General features: G+C 34.1%; 1 protein-coding gene and 1 long non-coding RNA gene across 49 annotated transcripts in view; one reads left to right on the forward strand and one right to left on the reverse strand.

Annotated features, from left to right (window-relative positions):
* Positions 1-20,891, reverse strand: part of LOC128248135 (uncharacterized) — a 29,671-nt gene extending 8,780 nt beyond the window's left edge. The window contains exon 1 of the long non-coding RNA XR_008264411.2: positions 20,761-20,891. This is a non-coding gene — a long non-coding RNA (uncharacterized LOC128248135). The remainder of the gene's footprint in view (positions 1-20,760) is intronic.
* The window catches only part of LOC106868360 (agrin), a 762,720-nt gene that overhangs the window by 181,332 nt on the left and 559,594 nt on the right, over positions 1-21,794 (forward strand). For 21 of the 48 annotated variants that reach the window (XM_089354042.1, XM_089354044.1, XM_089354047.1 and 18 more), the window contains exon 3: positions 21,130-21,150. The exons of the other annotated variants lie outside the window; for them this stretch is intronic. In XM_089354042.1, coding sequence (XP_089210168.1) covers positions 21,130-21,150 — 21 coding nt within the window. The remainder of the gene's footprint in view (positions 1-21,129; positions 21,151-21,794) is intronic. 48 annotated transcript variants of the gene reach the window in all.

Below are 21,794 nucleotides of genomic sequence, written 5' to 3' on the forward strand. Positions count from 1 at the left end.
TATACAGAAGATACATGACTATCCCACATTATCTAAGGGCGGATGGGAGTAGCTGAATAAAGGGATAAAGTTCAGAGTGTAACATCAAGGCATAATAAGGTGAGTAGAAGAGGAAACAGACAGAGAATCTAAGTTCACAAGTGTGTGAGAGGTGAATGACAAAACATTACAGATGGAGGTAGAAGTGATTTTAGTGAATGGTGAATAAGAGTGGAGGTATAATTGATGGTAAATATAAGTTTGGTGGAGAAAGTGAAGTGAAAGGAATATGAGTGGATAAGGAAGGAGAAGATAAGTGCCAGTACAGAAAAGGTGAAGAGCAATAGTATAATAAAACTATGAAGAAATAGGGAGATGATGTGTGTGGTGGGAGGGTAAAAGTGTACTGTGGAGGGAGAGAGAGATATACAGACAAGACAGCAATGGAGGTCAAAGATATGGTGGACACAGTGAATGGTGAACAAAGGTGAAAAGAGAAATTTGGTGGGAGATCTAAGAGGGTGTTAAGAATGATAGATACACACACACAAAAGTATATGTGTGTGTGCACACATGTATGTTTGTGTGTGTATGTGCATGCATACAAATGTGTGTATTTGTATTCCCCCCCACACACACACCTGCACTACTTGTAGGATATTTATGTCCTCCTAACTTAGTGTATTGGCAAAGAGATACCAATAAGGTAGGGTCAGTATAAAGTTATAATAGAAGGTACTCACTCAAGGCACTGTGCAGTAATATCAGAACTGGGACCTCATCATTACAAAGTAAATTTCTTAATTCTGTTAATTTTTAATGAATTTAAATAACTGATTGTTTAATTGAGATTTCGCACCTGAAATTTACATTTCTTTCTTACTGTTCCAAGATTTTGTGAAATGCATGAGGACACTTTCATCATCATCAGCATTGTCATCATCATTAGTGGTGGCAACAGTTGTATTGTTGTCTTTTTACATTCACTTTCCTTGTTGGCATGATCATGGTCTGAGTTAGATGGGAGTTCATCTGAGTTCATCATGGTCTGAGTAAGATGGGAGGACCACATCCCACTTGCATGTTCCATTTCTGATATGGTTTTTATGAATGAATACCATTCCTAATGCCATTCAGTTTTACAAAGTGTACTGTTAGATGAATAAGAATGAGAAAGTGAAGAAGGTACGATGGGAGAAACTGAGTAATTGAGATGAGAGTAACAAGTACTTGGCGAAACAGCACTGGAGAGAGTAATGGAAAACAAACATTAGTGGCTGATAGCAATGAGGAAAATGCAGTGATAGTAACTGTACACTTGCCAAGTAAATGATAAATAGTTCTAGAGGGGGGGGGGGGGATGAATGTCAAAATGACTTGGAGGAGAGGAAGTGAAGGCTAGCAGTACAAAAGCTGATGGCATGGACAATTGTGACAGAGATACTGATAGGGGAATATTGAGTAAGTACAGATCTAAAATCATCATTCATTACAGAGGTAGTATTATACAGTGAAGAGGGAAGAGGGTGAGGACAGAGATAGTGAATGACAAAGAGTGTATCAAAGAAGCAGGGAGGAGTTGATGGAAATTTAACAGGGTCAAAATAGGTGGCGAATGACCTAAATGTAGATATATTACATATCTCAGTGTCCATCACGACTACTGTTTTATTTCATTATGCTTCCACAGGTAGGTGAGACTCCCCCCCCCCGCACTTAATGGTACCAATCATTGCAGTTCTGTATCATCTCTTTTGTGAGGCTTGGCATCTTAAGGAGTAATCTTCACCACTTTGTCCCATATTTTCCTAGGTTTCCCTGAAAAGCAATTCTATCCACTTACCCAACATTTAATACTTCAATTATGAAAAGTTTTTATTTCCAATAGAAATAAAAGAATTTTTATAACTATTGTATTGAAAGCTAGTTACATAAATTATATGCTTAGTGTAATGAATACAGTTAATTAATGAGAGAACTGGAAGCTATAATTTTCTAAACTTCAGATTTCATAGACATAAGTTAATATTCATGCATCCTTTTAACAATTAATTCCTTACACACTGAATGTAGATTTTCACATTGGATAAATTACATATAACAAGAAAAATAAAACAAGGTATTAAGTAAGAAAAATTATTTCTTAGACAACTAAGTGAAAATCGAATTCAGATATTTAGGTTTTATCGCTATGAAGAGTCTAACATTTATATTTCTTTGATTGTAAGTAATGTAGACCACTCAGTATTATGTATTTCTATGTGAGTTGATTCTTTTTATTTTATGAGGTTCAATTATCTAAGAATATCTTTCTAAGTATACCTTTGTCTAGTCTATCGCTTTTACTAGTTGTTTTCCTCTTATCAAATCACAATGCACAGCATTTATCACCAATTCATCTAGAGCCAATGAGGGAACTGCAATATTATTAATCAATCTGCTAAGAATAGCAAACATTTCTTCCTGGATTTATGCCCTACTCCCTTGAAAAAGGAGGTACAGACTAGATGATATTGTCCTTGATATACAGTGCTGAAGACAAGGATAGTCATTGTCAGAACACCTTTGATCATAGGTTTATTCAGTGGAAATTGATGTGCATCTAAACAACATGACTAAACCAATGTAATTGTCTCTCCAGCAAATACCAGCAAATATTTTTAATATCTGCTTACTTTCCCAACTCATTAACTTTCAACTTTTTATCACAAGTACATATTGCTCATCCATGCAGGCACAATGGCCCAGTGGTTAGGGCAGCGGACTTGCGGTCATAGGATCATGGTTTCGATTCCCAGACCAGGCGTTGTGAGTGTTTATTGAGCGAAAACACCTAAAGTTCCACGAGGCTCCGGCAGGGGATGGTGGCAAACCCTTCTGTACTCTTTCACCACAACTTTCTCTCACTCTTACTTGCTGTTTCTGTTGTGCCTGTAATTCAAAGAGTCAGCCTTGTTACACTGTATCACACTGAATATCCCCAAGAACTACGTTAAGGGTACACGTGTCTGTGGATTGCTCAGCCACTTGCACGTTAATTTCACGAGCAGGCTGTTCCGTTGATCGGATCAACTGGAACCCTCGACGTCGTAAGTGATGGAGTGCCAACAACAACAACAGCAACAATTGCTCATCCATTACATTACACTCCTTTTTTCTTTTTGAATTACTGTAGCTTTGCATTAATTAACAATAGGGAGGAAGAAAATTTATCTGCATAATTAGCAAAAGGGCTTCTTTGATTTGACCTGGTAGAAAAGGCCAAATCTTCTTCAAACTGCACCTAACAGTAGTCAATAACAAAAAATGACTCATTGCATTATGTAGTCCCAGACATAACACTGAAAAGATGGAATGGTTATGATTGGAGTGCCTCTGATCATAGGTAGAGTCGATTAAGGTTAGCAAAATTCTACCAATAATGCTGTCAGTACACTAGTTTGTGTAATGTTAAAGGAATTTTATTTTGTGACAAGTCTTCTTGGATCTCAATGTATTTATTTTGTACTCACTAACATGATATTGAATTCCTGCATGACAAGTAATGACTCCTCTTACACTTTGGTATTCTTGTGCTCCTATTATTAACATGTATCTTAATATCATCCATGAAATATTTCATGTCAACAATCTATATTTTCCTTTTTGCATTCAGCTATAAAATAGAGATTACTGCATGACAAGTAATATGGCTTCTCTTATGTTTTGGGGATTCTGGTGCTCCTACTATTAACATAATATTATCTATGTAATATTTCATGTCAACAATCTATATCTTACTTATACATTCAGCTATAAAATATACAAAAATTCAAGTCTGCATACATGTTTGAACTCTTGTAGTTTTATTTACCCTTACTTGAAGACAAATCATTGATGAATATCCATATAACCAATGAATTTTCAACTAATCCTATTTGAAAGAAGAAGAAAAATATGTACAACCTAAATTGTCCTTGTAACACATTCATTCATCATATAGCTTTCTAAATATTCATCAGAGAATCAAAGGTCTTTTATGTGTAGGTAAATGCCAGATAGAACTGCAATTTCACTTGAAATATACCATGTCAAACACATCATAAACTTCATTCTATCCAACCAGAAATATTATACACTAAACACTGATGGAACTTTCATTACTATCTTCCCAAAGATATTTATTTACTTGAGATTCCTGCAATTTATCCTTTTAGTAATATATCTGTTTATACCCATAACCCTTTCATAGCTATATTTCTTATTAATTTTGAAAATAATCAAGAATTTCTAAGGCTTTGTAAAATAATTAATTTTTCATCAATATTTGGTATTTGGAATATAACAAGTGGGTTTTTTTTTTCTTTTTTACATAGAGTTTTAAGAAAATGTTTCAATTTAAATATTAACACTATAAAATTTAAGACTTTTGTATTATCAAACAAGATGTGGCCTCAAGCAGGTTGTTATTAAAAGAGGATAGGTGGACAGGTGAAGACTGACTAAAATATTTCTAAGTTCTTTATGATTGTCTTCATTGCTAGTGCCTTTCTGAACTCTTTTGAGGATCAGTTATCACAATTAAATTCATATTTATTATTTAACAAATTTTCATTTGGATACTTTAAAATCTTTTTACATTGTCACTAAGTAAATATAAACGCATTTATAGAATTTAATTTATCAGGAATACCTCTCAATATCAAATACTTGTTACTTTTTGTGACTTACAATTTGAAAAATATTCTGCTCTATTTTACTAAAAGCTATCACATAACATTTAGAATTTATCTATTCTATATTTATGATTTCCTATGCTTTTTTCGTCTACATGTTTCAATATAGACACATCTTGTATAGTTATGTTTATAACTATATCTCACCATCATGTTATCTATTGTTTTCATTGAGCCACTATTTGAGCTTGATCAGTTACTGTTGTAGATAGACTAGTAGGTTGTCAATAATATCCTGTTGTTCTCAGATTCTGTATTTCTGCCTCTCTTGTTGGTATCATATAGAAGTTATATCTCTTGGAGTTATCTTTTAGCTTTTAAATTTTCATTATCTTAGTTGTTTGTCTCTCATAACTTTCAAATTGATCCCATTAACCACTCATCTATGTTGGTGAATGACTTTGTCATAAGGGATATTTTATAATGACAATTTGTCTATTTTCTTGCTCACACTAAAGTCAATCTGGCTCACAAATAGCAAGTATGGTAACTGTTAAGTAACCAATTGTTTGACAGGCTTTTTGTTAGAGATTGTGCAGATAATAGATTCATTTCCATAAATGAATACCTGCATTATCCATTCCCTTGTTGCTTGTTCTACGGCTTTATCTTACACTATACCAGTGTTTCTTGTCATTACTGAGGTTTATTGTCATTACTATCATATAACTGATCTTTTTATTTATCTGCTAACTCTGTTAGTATCATATATATTATTTTAGCATTGTCATTTTATTTCTCATTCTTTCTACCAAAATTATGGCATTCAGTATAAAGACATAGGTGTGGCAATATGATCATGAAGTTTGCATCCCAACTATGTGGTGTTGGGTTTAGTTCCATTGAGCAAGTGCCTTCTACTATAGCCTTGGGCTGACCAAAGTCTTGTGAGTGGAATTGATAGACAGAAACTAGCAGAAGCCTGTTGTATATATGAATATATATGCATATATGTATTTATGCGTGTGTTCATGTACATGTGTGTGTATGTGTGTTCAAGTGTGTGTGTGTGTTGTTACAATCAAATATCACCATCATACCAGCAATGTTGTTTATTTCTAGTCTTCTGTGAAAAATATATATCAGGCCATAAAGAAATGTTACCTCACATGGAAACAGATGTGGGCTAGTCGTTGGTGACATGAAGGACATTTAGCTGTAGAAAATTTGCATCAACAAAATTCTATTTGAATTATGCTAACACAGAAAAGTAAACATTAAACAATGATAATGATGATGATTACAGAGAGATGGACAGATGTTTGTCTCTATCTAAGATATAGATAAACATAAGGTTATGTTTAATGATTTTAATTTTTACATTTGTTAAGAAAGCAGAGTGGTGAGCCAACAGAATTGTGATCATGCCAGGCAAAATACTTCACAAAATTTCATCTGTTTTTATGATTTGTTCATATTCTGCCAAAGCTGACTTTGCCTTTCATTCTTTCAGGGTTGATAAAATACGTAACAGCTGAGCACTGGGATCAATATAATCAAATTATTCCCTCCACTCAAATTACTGGCCTTGTGCCAAAATTTGAAAGCAATATTTACACTAGAAGGTTTAAGTATTTTGAAGATATTTGATGTTAGTTGTAAGGAATACAATGTAAAAGTTAAAAATCTTATCTGATCTAGCTGAGACAGGTATTTAGATTTATAAATTCTAGAATTGACCTTTCAAAGATCCTTTAAGGATGTGCATAGTTTCACATGTACAAAGATATCTGCAGCTGGGAAGTTTGTAATCTTTGAGCATACACACTGATATACACATCTAGTTGTGACTTTAGATAAAGTATTACTATTGATTAAATGCTTCAGATGTCTTTTAATATGGGTTCACTGCTCTACAAAAACTAATTACAACATATATCTGTTTTCAACAATCTGAAGTCCATTATACCCGGAGGGTCTTTCCTCCTGTAAATTTTCTATACATTGCTGATAAAACACGCAGCAACACAAATCTTACATTTTATCACTTGATTTACCATTCTGTCAATGATTAACTTCTACTATACAGAAATACAAAACCTTCTGCTCATTTTATGGAATTGTATAAAATAAGTAAATGTGAAAATAAAAACAGTCTAGCACAATAAAACGTTCCTTATGATATATACTTTTACACATTTTACGTTTGTAAATTTGATTAATCTAAAATAGTTTGTCATGAGAAGATATATAACTTTGGTTATAAAATATTTTATTTTGATTAAATGTACTCTCAATCACTGTGCAATAGAAATATATGTATAAGCTATTTAAGCCCATGACTGAATACTCTTTGTGTTTTATGAGTTAATAAAAAAAATTCTACATAGTCACTAAACATGCTAGAAATAACTTCAAAAAATCTCCCTTCACTTACACCACCTGTTTAAAGGATATAATAAATATTGTTGCTGCTGGTATTTGTATCACATATTTCCTTTAAGAATTAATGGTAAGGTCATGGCTGGAATGGCCTTGATAAATAGTCTTCTTCTTCTCTCAGAACTGATATGTGGCTAAACAACAACTTTTATATTATTCTGCAATGGGAAACTACCATCATCATTATTGTCACCATCATCATCGTCATCTTCATCACCACTACTGTACCACCACCACCATTACAACAACAACAACAACCGCTACCATCACCCATGACCAGTGTCTACTCCTCTTGCTTGCATGACTCAGCATGCATTGAGATAGAATTTCTATTGTCAAATACCCTTCCAGTCACTGACACTCACTTGTTCCTAAGTAATATTTCTTCATAACTGGAAATGTTTCCACTGAGGAATGAAAATATGACAGCGGAACTCATTTTATAACTATCATGCAATGCTATCATGTAAAAGGAGTGTCACTGTCATACATTTCCATCCCTAACACATCACCGACTCCTTTACCTGCACCTCTAGTAATGTTATTTACAGCATCTCCTGCTCTCTTCATCCTTTCCTCTACATTGGTCAAACAGGACACCGATTGGCTGACTGGTTTGTGGAACACCTCCAAGATATCAGACTCAGCAATGACACCCCAATCTCATGCCATTTCTGCTCTACCGGTCATTCACTACATCTGTCTGTGTTTAGACTGTCTCTGCACAGGGGCCATCCAGACTCCTGCTGTCACCTTTGTGCTACATGGACTCAACTCACTTCCTCTCTTCATCTAACACCAACCTCCCATCCTCTCATCATTTGACACCAACCCCACTTGGATTCCCACTCGCCTCCCACATTCAACTGCCCCCTTTCCACTTACACACTTGCATGTCACCCAACTCGATACCCTTACCCAAATGCACCACTACACACACTGTTTAACTCACCACTCACTTCACACACCATTACCCACACAGCTACAACACAACAGAAAAGGCTAGACGAGGTCAGAAGAGTACTGGAGGAGTATTTTTCGCCATGGACAAGTGAATTTTGCAAGTGGGGCCTTGCAAGTCTACCAGATAGATGGAAGAGCAGTATAGAAAATGAAAGGGAGTACATTTTAGATTAAAAAAACTTTGTTTATCTTAATTTTGAAAAATAAAAGAAGTATAAAAAACCGAATTATTTATGGGTGATCCAATATATATATGTTTACGTATGTATATGTATACACATCCCAGGCTTCTTCCAGTTTCCATCTTCTGAATTTAGTGACAAGGCTTATTTACCTAAAATAAATTTGTATTCTATTTCATTTAGAGACATCTGTATTACATATAATATGTTATCTTTTTAAACATTTAAGTTTGATATTTACCAAATAACAATTTTTAAGTAATTTGAAAAGCACTGTAAGTAGTTAAGCTTTTTGTACATTTTTTAAAATGTTTCAAAGATATTTTTATCTAATAGTTCATGAAATCATAATTTGCAAGTTATTGTTTTTTTGTTTTTTTTGCAGTTTACACATATCCAAATAGCTTTTCTGATTATTCCTCCACATTTTTTCTACATTCCCTACATTTTGCTACTTAAAGAGAAAATAATTCTTGAATTTTATCTGAATGATTTCACTTAGAAACAACTACTTCAATGACATTAATTATATATACAGCAATATGTTGCAACCTAATTAATCCTTTATAGCAAAACAAATTTACTCCTGAAACTGAAGCATAAAATTGCATGTAATGAGATAGCAAGTGTTCAAAATATCAATAATTAGTCACAAGAAGAAGATACCCTTGGTTTTTGGTAGTGATTGCAGAGTAATGAGATCATTGCAGTTGATATTCAGCTTCACTTACTTACATTGATGCCTATTGGAAGACATGGACTATAATAGATTGCTTAGTCAAAATGTTTGATGTGGAAATTGAAGGGTGTGATATAGTAAGGATGATGAAAAGGGAAGTAATGGATGCATTAAGTAGTTTGCCCAGAAATGGTACACAGCTCCCTGATTCAGAGAACCAGAAACTCCTATAGTAGCAAACCCTGTAGTAGATAGTAGAAGGGTCAGTGAGAAGAAATTGCATCTTTGTGAGTTACAGTCTAATGTGCTTATCAGTATGTACTAATTAGTCACCTTTCTTCATTTTCATTGGGATGTTATCTAGGGTGCAATCAATGAGTACTCTAATGTGGGTCATATGCTATCTTTGTTGATGCTTGATCATTTTTGAAGTATTTTCAGGTTTAGAATAAGTCACCTAATCTTTTGGTATGAATATTTAGTAATGTTATTTATAAAAGATAATTAGAAATAATGAAATCTAAAATCTGTATCAACTTCCAGTTTGTATTTTTCATTCTTAAGTGACTAGTGCCAAGCTGTTTTCAATGTGTGCAGTAATTTAATCTCAGTTCTCCCACTGAAAGAAGCTTTCCAAGGTTTCTGTGCATAGGAACAGAGCACATCCAGAGTGAAGTGTCTTGGCTGCATTTCTTTTACATTGGTGCCCAGAAAGTTAAGAAGTGAAGTAACTTTAGAAGAAAATCTCTCATCATAGAAATGAGAGGTTTGTGGAATCTACAGTCATGCAATATAGCTAAGAAGTTACCATGCAAAACATGTTTGAAGGCTTTTCTGATATGAAAGGCAACAATATTGCTTATACCAAAGTTTTTAAAGTGAGTTTTTTGACATGTGATATGAAAGTTTGAAATTTCTATATTTCTAACTCCACTACACAAGTACTAACTAAGGGAAGTTGCTGCATACAAATGTTTCCATCATCCTTGAAAACCCTAAATTCCTTATATTCCCTTTCTATCAATGTAAAGACAGAATTTCTGCACAAGAAAGTATCAACAAGGAGAATCTTTTTATAGAGAAATTCCAAATGCTTCTTAACATATTCCCTTCTCTCGCCTACCCAAGGAAATACATATAAATTTACTTCTCTTGTTTCTCTAAGAACAGTCATAAACTTCCTGTTGACAAAGAGTCCAGAACTCCAACTAAAGAGTATAAAACCCATAGAATTGTCTTCCCTTACACACACTTCCTGTTTAACACATAAACTTTCTGCCTTTTTTAAACACAACACTACCATTCTTATTTATATGCATTTTAATCTTTCTAACAATTATCTACATGGATTACCATTGAACTTTAAAAACTCAAAGACAATATAATGTATTGGTATATTTATTTTTTTATATATTTTTTATATTTTTTACTTTTTTGTAAAAAACACAATTTTCATTTTGCTTCTTCTTGAAAATTTGCCATGCAATGAAAGCCAGTTAGAAATTCTTTTTAATCCTCCTTATACACATCTATAATAAAATATGCTTTCAGTTTAGCATTCTGCCTTATTATTATTATTATTATTATTTTTTTTTTTTTTTTTTTTTTTTCCTATATATATATATATATATATATATATATATATATATGTGTGTGTGTGTGTGTGTGTGTGTGTGTGTGTGTGTGTGTGTGTGTGTGTGTGTGTGTGTGTATATTGTATATGTAACTTTTGTCTTTTACTTGTTTTAGTTATTGGACTGTGGTCATACTTGAGGGCTTTCAGTCAAATGAATAGACCCCAGGACTTATTTTTCATTTTTAAGTTTCGTACTTATTCTGTAGCTCTCTGTTGGTGACCTGCTAAATTATGGAGACGCAAATAAATTGATACCAGCTGTCAAGTAGTGGAAAGGGACACACATACAGAAAGACACACATGCATAGATATACACATTTTCTTGTACACACACACACACACACACACACACACACACACACATGGTGAGCTTCATTCAGTTTCTCTCTACAAGACTTTGGTTGGACCAGGGCTATGGTAGAAGAGATGTGCCCAAGGAACCACACAGTGGAACTGAAACCAGAACCATGATGGTTGGAAATTTTTTTACCACAGCCACGCATTATCATAAATTGATTCATGAATTTCATAATTCTAACAATAAAAGTCCAAGTTTCTCTACATTGCATTACATATAATTCGCTATTAATTCTTAAATTTTACCTAAATTCATTTCTAATTCGATATTCTCTGAGAAGTTGTAAATAGTGGTGATGACGAGGATGATGATGATATTCCATTTTATTTTTAAAGAATTTTGACTCATTTGTTTCTTTATTTTTAGGTAAGTGTTTGAAATCCTGGTTCGATGCCGTGAGGACTATTTTCTTTACTTTTTATTTCAACATATGTTTAGTTTTGTTACAGTATATTTTATAATCTTACTGAAAGCAAGCTAAAAGCATTTCATTAATTTAAATTGAAGCCAATTTTTGAAATTAAATGTTTCACTAAAATTTAAGCATTTACTTATATCTTATGTATTTGTTTGCTTCCCTTTTTTTTTAATTAAATATGTTCTCATTAGATTAATACATTTCATTAATAAATCAGTTCCAAATAGTAAATTTATTCAGTAGAAGTTAATATTGGTGATTTATCAAGTCTACCAAATTATCACCGCTTAATTATATTTTGATTTAGTACAGTCTTACATTAGTAGTATACTAATATTAATACTAGGTCCTGTTATTCAGAGATTCCTGCCAGGCATTGCTGAAAATGTTTGTGATATAGTGTATTTAGAGCACCAATGATAAAACTCATAAAGTTATTGCTGCTTAAATCTATGAGGTTTTGGCTGTCCATATTTACTTATGCATTTCTCAATAAAATATGATTTTCTTTCTCATTATTAGTGTAATTTCAATCAGTTAACAGCTGATTAAAAATTGATGTAGAGCTATGGGATAAGCTTGGAAAAAGAAATTGCAAGTAGTGATTTGGGGAGGTTAGGCATAGCACTATATTGTCTTCACTTAATCATATGATCTTTATGCAGAAGGCATCCTGAGAAATTTTCACATGCCATATTATTTTATATTCCCTAACAAGCGAATAAATTACATACAAAAGCTACATTCTTTCAAGAAATTTTAAAGTCTCTTTACACTATGAATCATTGAGGAGGCCTAATTAAACTGAAACATATCCAAGGTTGCCACTAGTAATCAAAGATCAAACTTGTTTCCACAAGTCCCATAACAGAAAGTCTTGTTTTAATTTTAGGCTTCTCTCCCTTGCTTTCCTTGACAAGTATTGTCAAACTGTTTGAAGCATACGAGGTGGTATCAAAAAGTTCTCAGACTGGTTACGTTTAATAAAAAATAACTTATTTACCTAAGTTTTAACATCATCTCCTTCAAAATAGACACCCTGTGCTATAATACACTGGTCCCAGTGCTCCAGCCTCTTTTGGAATCTGGCCTGGAAGTCATTTTCTGTAAACAAGTAGAGGACCTTCTGTAATTCACTCTTGATCTTGACAACGGTGTTAAAGCAGCAACCTTTGAGCAGCGTTTTCATCTTGAGGAAGAGATGGAAATCTGCAGGTACTGAATCTGGTGAATAGGGTGGGTGCAGAAGCAATACTATGTTGTTTTTGGTGAGGAACTCACGAGTGAGGAGACCTCAGTGACAGGCTGCATTGTCATTGTGAAGAATCCAATTCTTCAGGCTCCACAGATCCGATCGCTTTCACTGAATGTTCTCCCTCAAACACTTCAAAAGGTCATTGATTGTCCCCCAATAATCCTCGTGCACAAACTGATGAATTTTTTTTACACATTTCCATAGGTATGGCAGGTCTTCCAGATAGCTCATCATCCTCCTGGGACATTCTTCCGCTTTTGAAGCACTTGTGCCACTCGAAACATTGTGTACAACTCATTGCCTCATCGCTGAAGCTCATTTGCTGCAGCATGCTCAATGTCTCTGTAGTAGATGTCCCAAGTTTAATGCAAAATTTCATGTTGTCTCTTTGTTCCTGTCCAAGACAAAATCACAGACTACAGCACACATGTGATTACAAACACACAAATTTCACTTGCAAAATAAACATAGCGATATCACTCAGCACATTGCCTCATGAAGATCACTGCTAGCATTCACTGTGCATGCAACCATGTGCTGCCATCTGCTGGCATGCTACAGAACTAGCCTGGGAACTTTTAGATATCACCTCAGATGTAATTTTAAGTAGTTCAAGGCACTATTATTTCAAATAGTCTCATTTCTATCAACTGAAGAAATAGCTTCTTGAATTATACCATATTTTTTTAATCCTAATTACTATACTTTTAATAGAATCATCATCAATTAGTTATGTTTTCCATAAATTATCTACTACTTGGAGGAAAAGCATGTTCAGGAGCTGTTTGTCATGGGTGATCTCAGAGCTGCCTTAACAGCATTGTGGGCACCTTCCGGGCAAATGAATGCACAAGACCTTGTAGTATTTTTTGATGGCAAGCCACAACATACATGCATCAGGGTTGAGTCCCCTAGACCTGTGAAGCCCCTGGGCAACTGTTCAGTGTGTCCATTCCTTAAGACAGTGCTGAGTGACTCAACAATTTACTAATCCAATAGATTCTACATCAGTTTCTCAGCAACTTTTACGTACTCATTGTACTACTGAATACACAGCATTGAGTTGAGCTAATACCTATCTAGCACGTATATGACGGTCACTTTCTTGATACCATTATGATTATTTATTCTGTCACAAGCTACCCTTAGATTATGCATGCAAAACCATTCTTCCAAGTTTCAAATGTTTATCTGTTGCTCTTCAACAAATTATGCAATGTAAGCCAAACCATCTCATATAAATGTTTTTAAGGATAACCAGGTCTGAAATTTTGTGTTATTTTTCAATTCTTTTTCCTACCACCTTTTCTCATTCTTTATATTTTCTTTTCCATTTTTCTTCTTCTGAAAGACTAGTATCCAGAATGTCAAAACTGTTGACTTTTTCACTTTCTTTTAAGTGTTACAGTAACAAGCAGCTTCATTCTGTGTGCTTTAACTTCGTTACTATGACAACAGTCCGGATATTTATTGATCAGACCATGTTGTCTTCTCTTTGTGCTCATTTCCTGATATCTGTCTCTCTGTGTGTACATACATACATATATGCACATATATATATATATATATATATATATATATTTGTTTTGCAAGATTTTTGATGTGAAATCGTGTGTTGAAACAGATGTTGTTGTACTTGGGGATGGTCATATTGCCAGTTTAGCCAATAAATACAAAATACAAAATGGCTGATAGTTAGCAAGGTGAGACACACATAAGAAAGAAGGAAACAAAGGACCACTGATGAGGTCACAGAAGTGTGACGAAAGAACTCTGGCCGAAATAAGATTAAGATTAATGTAATATAAGCTGAAGCAAATTAACACCAAATATACAGTGCGTGTGTTTTTATTGCCTAAACTGGCAATATGACCATCTCCAAGTACAACAATATATATATATATATATATATATATATATACACATTCATACACATATATGTGGTCTGATCAATAAGTAGCCGGACTGTTGCTACAGTAATGAAGCTAAAGCATAGATTGAAGCCACTTGGCACAGATTGATCTTGAACTCTGCTGTGCATGTACATAAAGTTTTAACATTCTAATCCACTTCCACTGTTTATGGCAGTGCTTGGAAAGAAGGTGTGTAGTATGTGATCATTGCATTGATCATGACAAAGAAAGCTGAGCAGAGAATCTGCATGAAATTTTGCCAAAAGTATGGTGATATATGCTCAGAGGCCTACGTAAAGTTTTCAAAAAGTGTTCATCATTCTCAACACAATCAAGGAGATCTTGTGCAACTGAAACCTGAGTGCCTTTTTGGTCAGCTGAAAGCAGTTTTGGCGCAAACTTGACAGACACACATCTCATTCCCAAATCTTCAGTGATAATGGATTGAACTGAAAGGTAACTGATCTGCACATCCTCTGGATGATTTCCCTACATAGCTGCATGCACATCTGCGATGTTGTTCTCAGTTCTGCTGGTTGCAGGTCTCCCAGGGCGTTCATCAATATCGACATTTTTTGGCCATCTTCGAAATGTCTGCACCACTCATACAATTCTGTGCGGCTCATACACCCCTTTCCATACACTTTATGCAGGCCTGTGAGCAGGTATTGCCATGACAACTTTCTCTGTCATGGTTAATGCAATGATCACATGCTACACACCTTCCTCCCAAGCACTACTGTAAACAGCAGAAGTGAGCTAGAATGTTGATACTTAATGCGCATGCACAACAGAGTCCGAATATTTATTGATCAGACCTTGTATATACATAGACACAATGTTTGTCAGACTATAGAGCCTTCGGTAATATTCTCAATTGTGTGTGTGTTTTAATAGTTCACTGGAATACACAGTGTTGAGATATACATCAAATACAATTTATGTCACACTAAATTTTTCATGATTCTCTTAAATACTTTCATGACAACTTAACATCTCTGTAAATACCCACATTCATCTAAAACATCTGCTTTGTCTCTATAGCAGCAATTTATGATGATACTGCTACACCACTCATCAGGGACAACACCTTCCTGCCTGATTTAACTACAAGATAGTATTTATGTTGTCATTCGAGCTGCTAAAGATAGCAGCAAACTTCCCCTCAAATCCCATTCCTCTTTCTTAAAAATAGGCAAGTACATGTTAGGTGATATAGTGCTAGATATCCTGCTACAGGATGGGTTTCTTGAGGCTACATTATCTTTCATTATAGGTTTACTTAATCAGGGCTAATCTGAGAATGTGGAACAACAATTGTACAAAGTAAATATATAGTTTGTATATACATAATACCCTCTTAGAATGTTGTTTCCATGATATCAGTAAATATGCTAACGGACATGCTGCTTTCTATATTTTCATGTCCTTAATTACTATTCTTTAACTAAATGGAGATGCATGGCTTAGTGGTTAGGGTGTTGGATTCATGATCGTAAGATTGCAGTTTCAATTCCTGGACAGGGCAATGCATTGCATTTTTGAGTAAAACACTTCACGTTGCTCCAGTCCACTCAGCTGGCAATAATGAGTAATCCTGTGATAGACCAAAGTCCTGTCCAGGTGGAGAATTTATATGCCATTAAACTAGAAAAGCCAGCCTTTATGAGGTGCGTGTGTCTCTGTATTTGTACTATGTTTGTTCCTGCCACTGCTTGACAGCCAATGTTTGTTTATTAGCATCCCTGTAACTTAGTATTTTCAGAAAAAAAAAAAAATAACTATCAAGCTAAAGAAAATAGTAAACCCTTCAAAACAAATACCCTAACATGGCTGCAGTCCAGTGACTGAAACAAATGATAACTTTGAGGCTATGTGCATTTGTGCAATGTGTTCCAAATACATTTGACTTTATTGGTGTCCTAATATATCTGAATATACTATCATGCATATAGGAATGCTTCAAGCGACTTGTCCTCATAATTCAAGATATGGGCAAACTTCTTATACTCACTTTCATTCTTGCCTAACTAAAATCATTATGCCATATGTATACTCTCCTAAACTCAATCCTTGCTGTCCATTATTTTAAAACTTCTTTCTAGTCTATCATTTAGTTCATGTAGCCTTATTTCCTACAGTATTCTACTATGTTTCCATGGTGCTTATTATCTAACTAGTTCCTATTCCGTCCATTCAGTTGGTTAATGGTTTGCATGAGATACCTCTAAGCAAAACCCAGTTGTCTTCTCATAGTTTTTCTTTAATATAGGTGTCACAAAGTCTTATTTAGATGTGAAGTCACACAGAAGAATAATTTAACTTCCATATAGTGTGTTTTCCTACTTATAATTTGCTTCTTAATCTCCTTGGTCTTCTTAACACATGCTGTTGCTAACCACTAATTTAATATCATGGCACTTGTTATGGTAGGATATAGCTTATTGAGTGACAGATCTTATATGTAAGCACAGTGTAGTAGGAATTGCTCTTATCATCAAGAGTGCTTAGTTTCAGCCATTCAGTTACTTTAATGTTTTTAAGAAGCTAAATATTTCATTCAGGAAGTATTATCTGAAATATGAAATATTGAAAGAAGTGATAAAAATATTAGATATGATATCTTTAATGGAGTGACATATTAGTATGTGGAGATTCATCGGGTAATTTCCAACCTAAATTTAACAAATAATAAGCCAAGATCTCAAGTATATGTAACTATGGATTTATAGAAAAAGTTTCTAATTATGAGAAGGAAATTAAATGGAAATAGATTTAATTTATCTGTCAAGCAGGAATGTTCATAAAACAAGTTTAGAAGATTAGATTTAGACAAGATAATGTTTACTCTAGTATTTCCTATTAGTTACAAAATATGAGACTGAAAAGTGTGTAAAAATATTTTTAATTTTATCTCGTTATTTAATGTATGTATATCATGCATATGTATGAGTATTTGTGCATTTATTCACACACACACACATACATACATATATATATATTTGCATGTGTGTATATACATATATACATATATATATCTATATATATATATTTACATGTGTATGTGTGTGAGCATTCATGTATGCATGCATATGTGTATTCGTGTATAAAATGCATGAAGTATGACATTGCAGTAATCTACTTGATGTAAGGAAACAGTGTTAAAAATCCATTTATCACATGTATTCATACTTGTTTTCAGCCACTACTGCTTTTTCCGTAGATAGCTTACTGCCTTTAAAATTTCCCATCATGGCAGGTTACATTACATTTGTGGGGTTAAGCTTTAAAACTTACTCAAACTTTGATAATAAAATTCCTAGAGCTGTTAGTTATCACTTATTTGATGATGTAGTTTTAGATTTGTTAGAATTTTGTTTCAACTAAAACCATATACAAGGATTTCAATTTTAAAAAAGCAAGAAACAACTTAGTATAAATGTACTAAGTCAACCTATAGACATTCAAATGTCAACAGGTTATACTTGTTGAGTGACAGCTATATTTTCTCTTCAGAATATTGAAGGCCAAACTAAAGCTACTAATTATTTTGTGATGACCAAGAAATGTTGGTTTATGTTGATCTAAGTACTTTTATAATGTATACATGAATGGAATAATTGGTGACAATTGCTTAATATAGTTGGTTTCAGAATGTTGCTGTAGTACTTATAGTTTTGGCATAACTAACATCTGTCTGATATAATATGTAAATTCAACCAATAAATGAAAGTTGTTATGTAAATTTAAAGTATTATATTTTCTAATATAAAATTTTAAAATATAAATTTTATTGGTAATTATTGAGTTACAGCATTGAAAGTGTTTGATAAATTCTTTTGGCTTTAGATTCTCACAGTTAAGTTGCCAGCATTAGAAAGGGCATCTAGAAGGAAATTATATGTTCCAATCACATATCTGGAAGTTTGAGGGACATACTGTTTCTTAATAAACATACAATTTTGATCTCATTGTGAGGTGCAAACAAAATAGTTACGCCATAACTTTTATCATTCCATGAACAGATGTGGAACTGATCTAACTATCAACAAATAAGTGCAGGCACGGTTCTTGTGGTAAGAAGTTTGCTTCCCAACCACATGGTTTTGGGTTCCATCCCATTGTGTGACACCTTGGGCAAATGTCTTTCACGATAGCCTCGGGCCAACCAAAGCCTTGTGAGTGGATTTGGTAGACGGAAACTGAAAGAAGCCCATTGTGTGTGTGTGTGTGTGTGTGTGTGTGTGTGTGTGTGTGTTTGTCTGTGTTTGTCACCCAACCATTACTTGACAACTGATGTTGGTGTGTTTATGTCCCCGTAACTTAGTGGCTCAGCAAAGGCTGGCCCTTTGAAATACGGGTACAACAGAAACAGGAAGTAAGAGTGAGAGAAAGTTGTGGTGAAAGAGTACAGCAGGGTTCGCCAGCATCCCCTGCCGGAGCCTCGTGGAGCTTAAGGTGTTTTCGCTCAATAAACACTCACAACGCCCAGTCTGGGAATCGAAACCGCGATCCTATGATCGCGAGTCCGCTGCCCTAACCACTGGGCCATTGCGCCTCCATATTTACAGACTATGACTCCTCTAAACTTCTCAACTTAATATACATAGCAGTGTATGCAATGACAACAGAGATTAATTCCCACACAGTGATATGTACAACATCTTTGTCTAATTTGAAATATAATATAAAATATTTTTGTTAATAAGCATATAATTTTAGGCTTATTGTGAAAAGTAAAGAAAATATGGTTACTCCACTGAGTTTATCTATCTTTATGTAGAAAAGGTAGAATCAGTTTGACTACTTATTAATTTTCTTAGGCTAGAGTAGAGGAAATGAGCTAAATACCTGCAGTTAGTGAAGGACTATAGCATGGATGAATAGAGATGAGCAGTTGAAGATTTACAGGTCATACCTACAGAAAAGTTCATAGAGCCCCAGACATTAGAGGAAAGTGAAGAACCATCGAAAACAATATGACAGCTCTTGAGAAACTATATGGCTTGCTAAAAAGAGGTTACCAGTGTAGTCATTAGAATACCACTTAAGCATTGAATTAGGTGTAATCAATCTGGATCAGGTCACCTGGATAATGATGTATATTGCAAGATTTATAACACCCACTGACTTCAGCATATAACGCTGGTAATGTGTCCAGGTATTATATCTGTAGATGTACGTTGAACTCATCTGAGAAAGAATAACCATATTTTTTTAAAAACAGAGAGTTGTAGCATATAATTAATCATAGTCTCTACAAAATAGGACTCAACTAAATTCTTTCATGTAATTTGCATATCTTTGCATCAGCTGGCAACATGGGTTAATTCAATAAATAATAATTCTTTCTGTTATAGGCATAAGACCTGAAATGTAAGAAGAGGTTACTTGACAGAATTTGTGTGTAGTGTTGTATCACATTGTTAATGATGCAAATTGGAATGACCTGTTTCACTGAGCCCTAGTTTGCATGCAATATAAGTAGCTATATGCTACAAGTCTTCCTGTAGATAGAAAAATGGGCATCCTTTCAATGATAAAGATTTAAGAAGACTAGAAACTAATTATATCAATAGCTATTTTCCCCATAGTAAGATAATATCATGTGAAAAAACTTCTTATATCTCTCACAACCAGGCTAAAGTTGTATGCTTATTAAATAATGTTACCAGGCATAGATGAGTGTTTAAGAAGCTGGCTTTGCAGCCTGGTGGTTTTGGGTTCAATCACAATGTGCATACTTTGGGCAAGATTCTTCTATTATAGCTCCAGGTTCACCAATGTCTTGTGAGTGAATTTGCTAGTTAGAAACTGTGAGGAGGCTTGTTGTGTATATAGGCATGTGCATGTATGTAAGTTTGTGTTTATGTCCCTCACCACTGCTTGATAACTGGTGCTGGTTTGTTTACATCTCCATAACTTAAAAGTTCAGCAAAATAGGATAGAATAAGTACCAGACTTAACAAACAAGTATTGAAGTTGATTTTGTTGACAAAACCCTTCGAAGCAGTACCCAGCATAGCCACTATCCAGTGACTGAAACAACTAAAAGATAAAAGGCATATCCTACCTTTTGGCAAATTGGCATTAAAGCACTGGATAGAATGTTTTGTTGCATTTGTACTGGATGTTAACTTTGCCTTTCATAATTTTAAGGTTGATAATAAAGCACTAATCTAGAATAGCAGATTGGCAGAATGTCAGAACATTAGATTGGATACGTTACAGGATTTGTTTCATGTTTTTACATAGATGTAAAAATCCCACTTTGACTTACTTGGGTGCACCACTTAGGTCCTTGGGTACCTTCAGCAGAGTCCATTCTGTTGCAAGCATTCAGGCCAGATTTCCAGTTTATGTATCTCTTCCCTCCTCTCTCATCCCAGCAGTCTCAGAAGCCTTGTAAAGGGTGTTGTGCATTGCTCCCCCCCAAACCACTCCACTGAAATATTAAAAAAAAAAAGCAGAAATGCTGTATCATCATACTTTGAATTAATATTTGGGAGTATAAAATAACAATAAAAACTATAAGTGCAGCCATGTTGAGATGAAATGAAACATACCCAGGAAGCAAGAAATTTGCAGTTATCGTTGTTTTACAAAATCAATTTGCTACATAATACTAACTTCTAACATTTATCATCAGGTTATCAAATAATGCCTGTGGGTAAGTATGTATGGTAGTGCATGGTTGTTGACAACTTGTGTTTTGTGATATTCTCTGTGTTGTTTACATTTGTTTCAAATAAACACTATAATTTAAATTAGCATTAAATATTTTCATATTTCTATATTGGAAATGAATGGTTATTTAAAAGATTATTAAAACTTTCAAAATGATTTTGTTTCATTAATCTTTAATAATTCCACCTTTTGCTTTTATTTATTAAGTTTGCTGTTTTATCTGAATTCTGATAAATTCTTCAATAATATTTAGATTAAATATTATAGACAGACAATATATCACTTTATATAATACAGATACCTACATTAGTTGAAAGGCAAGGAGTTGACTGTGATAAAGTTCTCTTTCCAACCACGTGGTTTTAAGTTCAGTCCTACTACATGGCACCTGTGTCAATGAAAGCCCATTATATACATTATATATATATATATATATATATATATATATATATCATGATCATGATCATGATCTTCGTTTAACGTCCGCTTTCCATACTGGCATGGGTTAGATGGTTTGACTGGGGACTAGTGAGCCAGATGACTGCACCAGGCACCAATCTGATCTGGCAGAATTTCTACAGCTGGATGTCCTTCCTAATGCCAACCACTCCGAGAGTGTAGTGGGTG

Source organism: Octopus bimaculoides, chromosome 6, assembly GCF_046866305.1.
Source record: "Octopus bimaculoides isolate indiv1 chromosome 6, ASM4686630v1, whole genome shotgun sequence".
NCBI classification, from domain to species: Eukaryota; Metazoa; Mollusca; class Cephalopoda; order Octopoda; family Octopodidae; genus Octopus; species Octopus bimaculoides.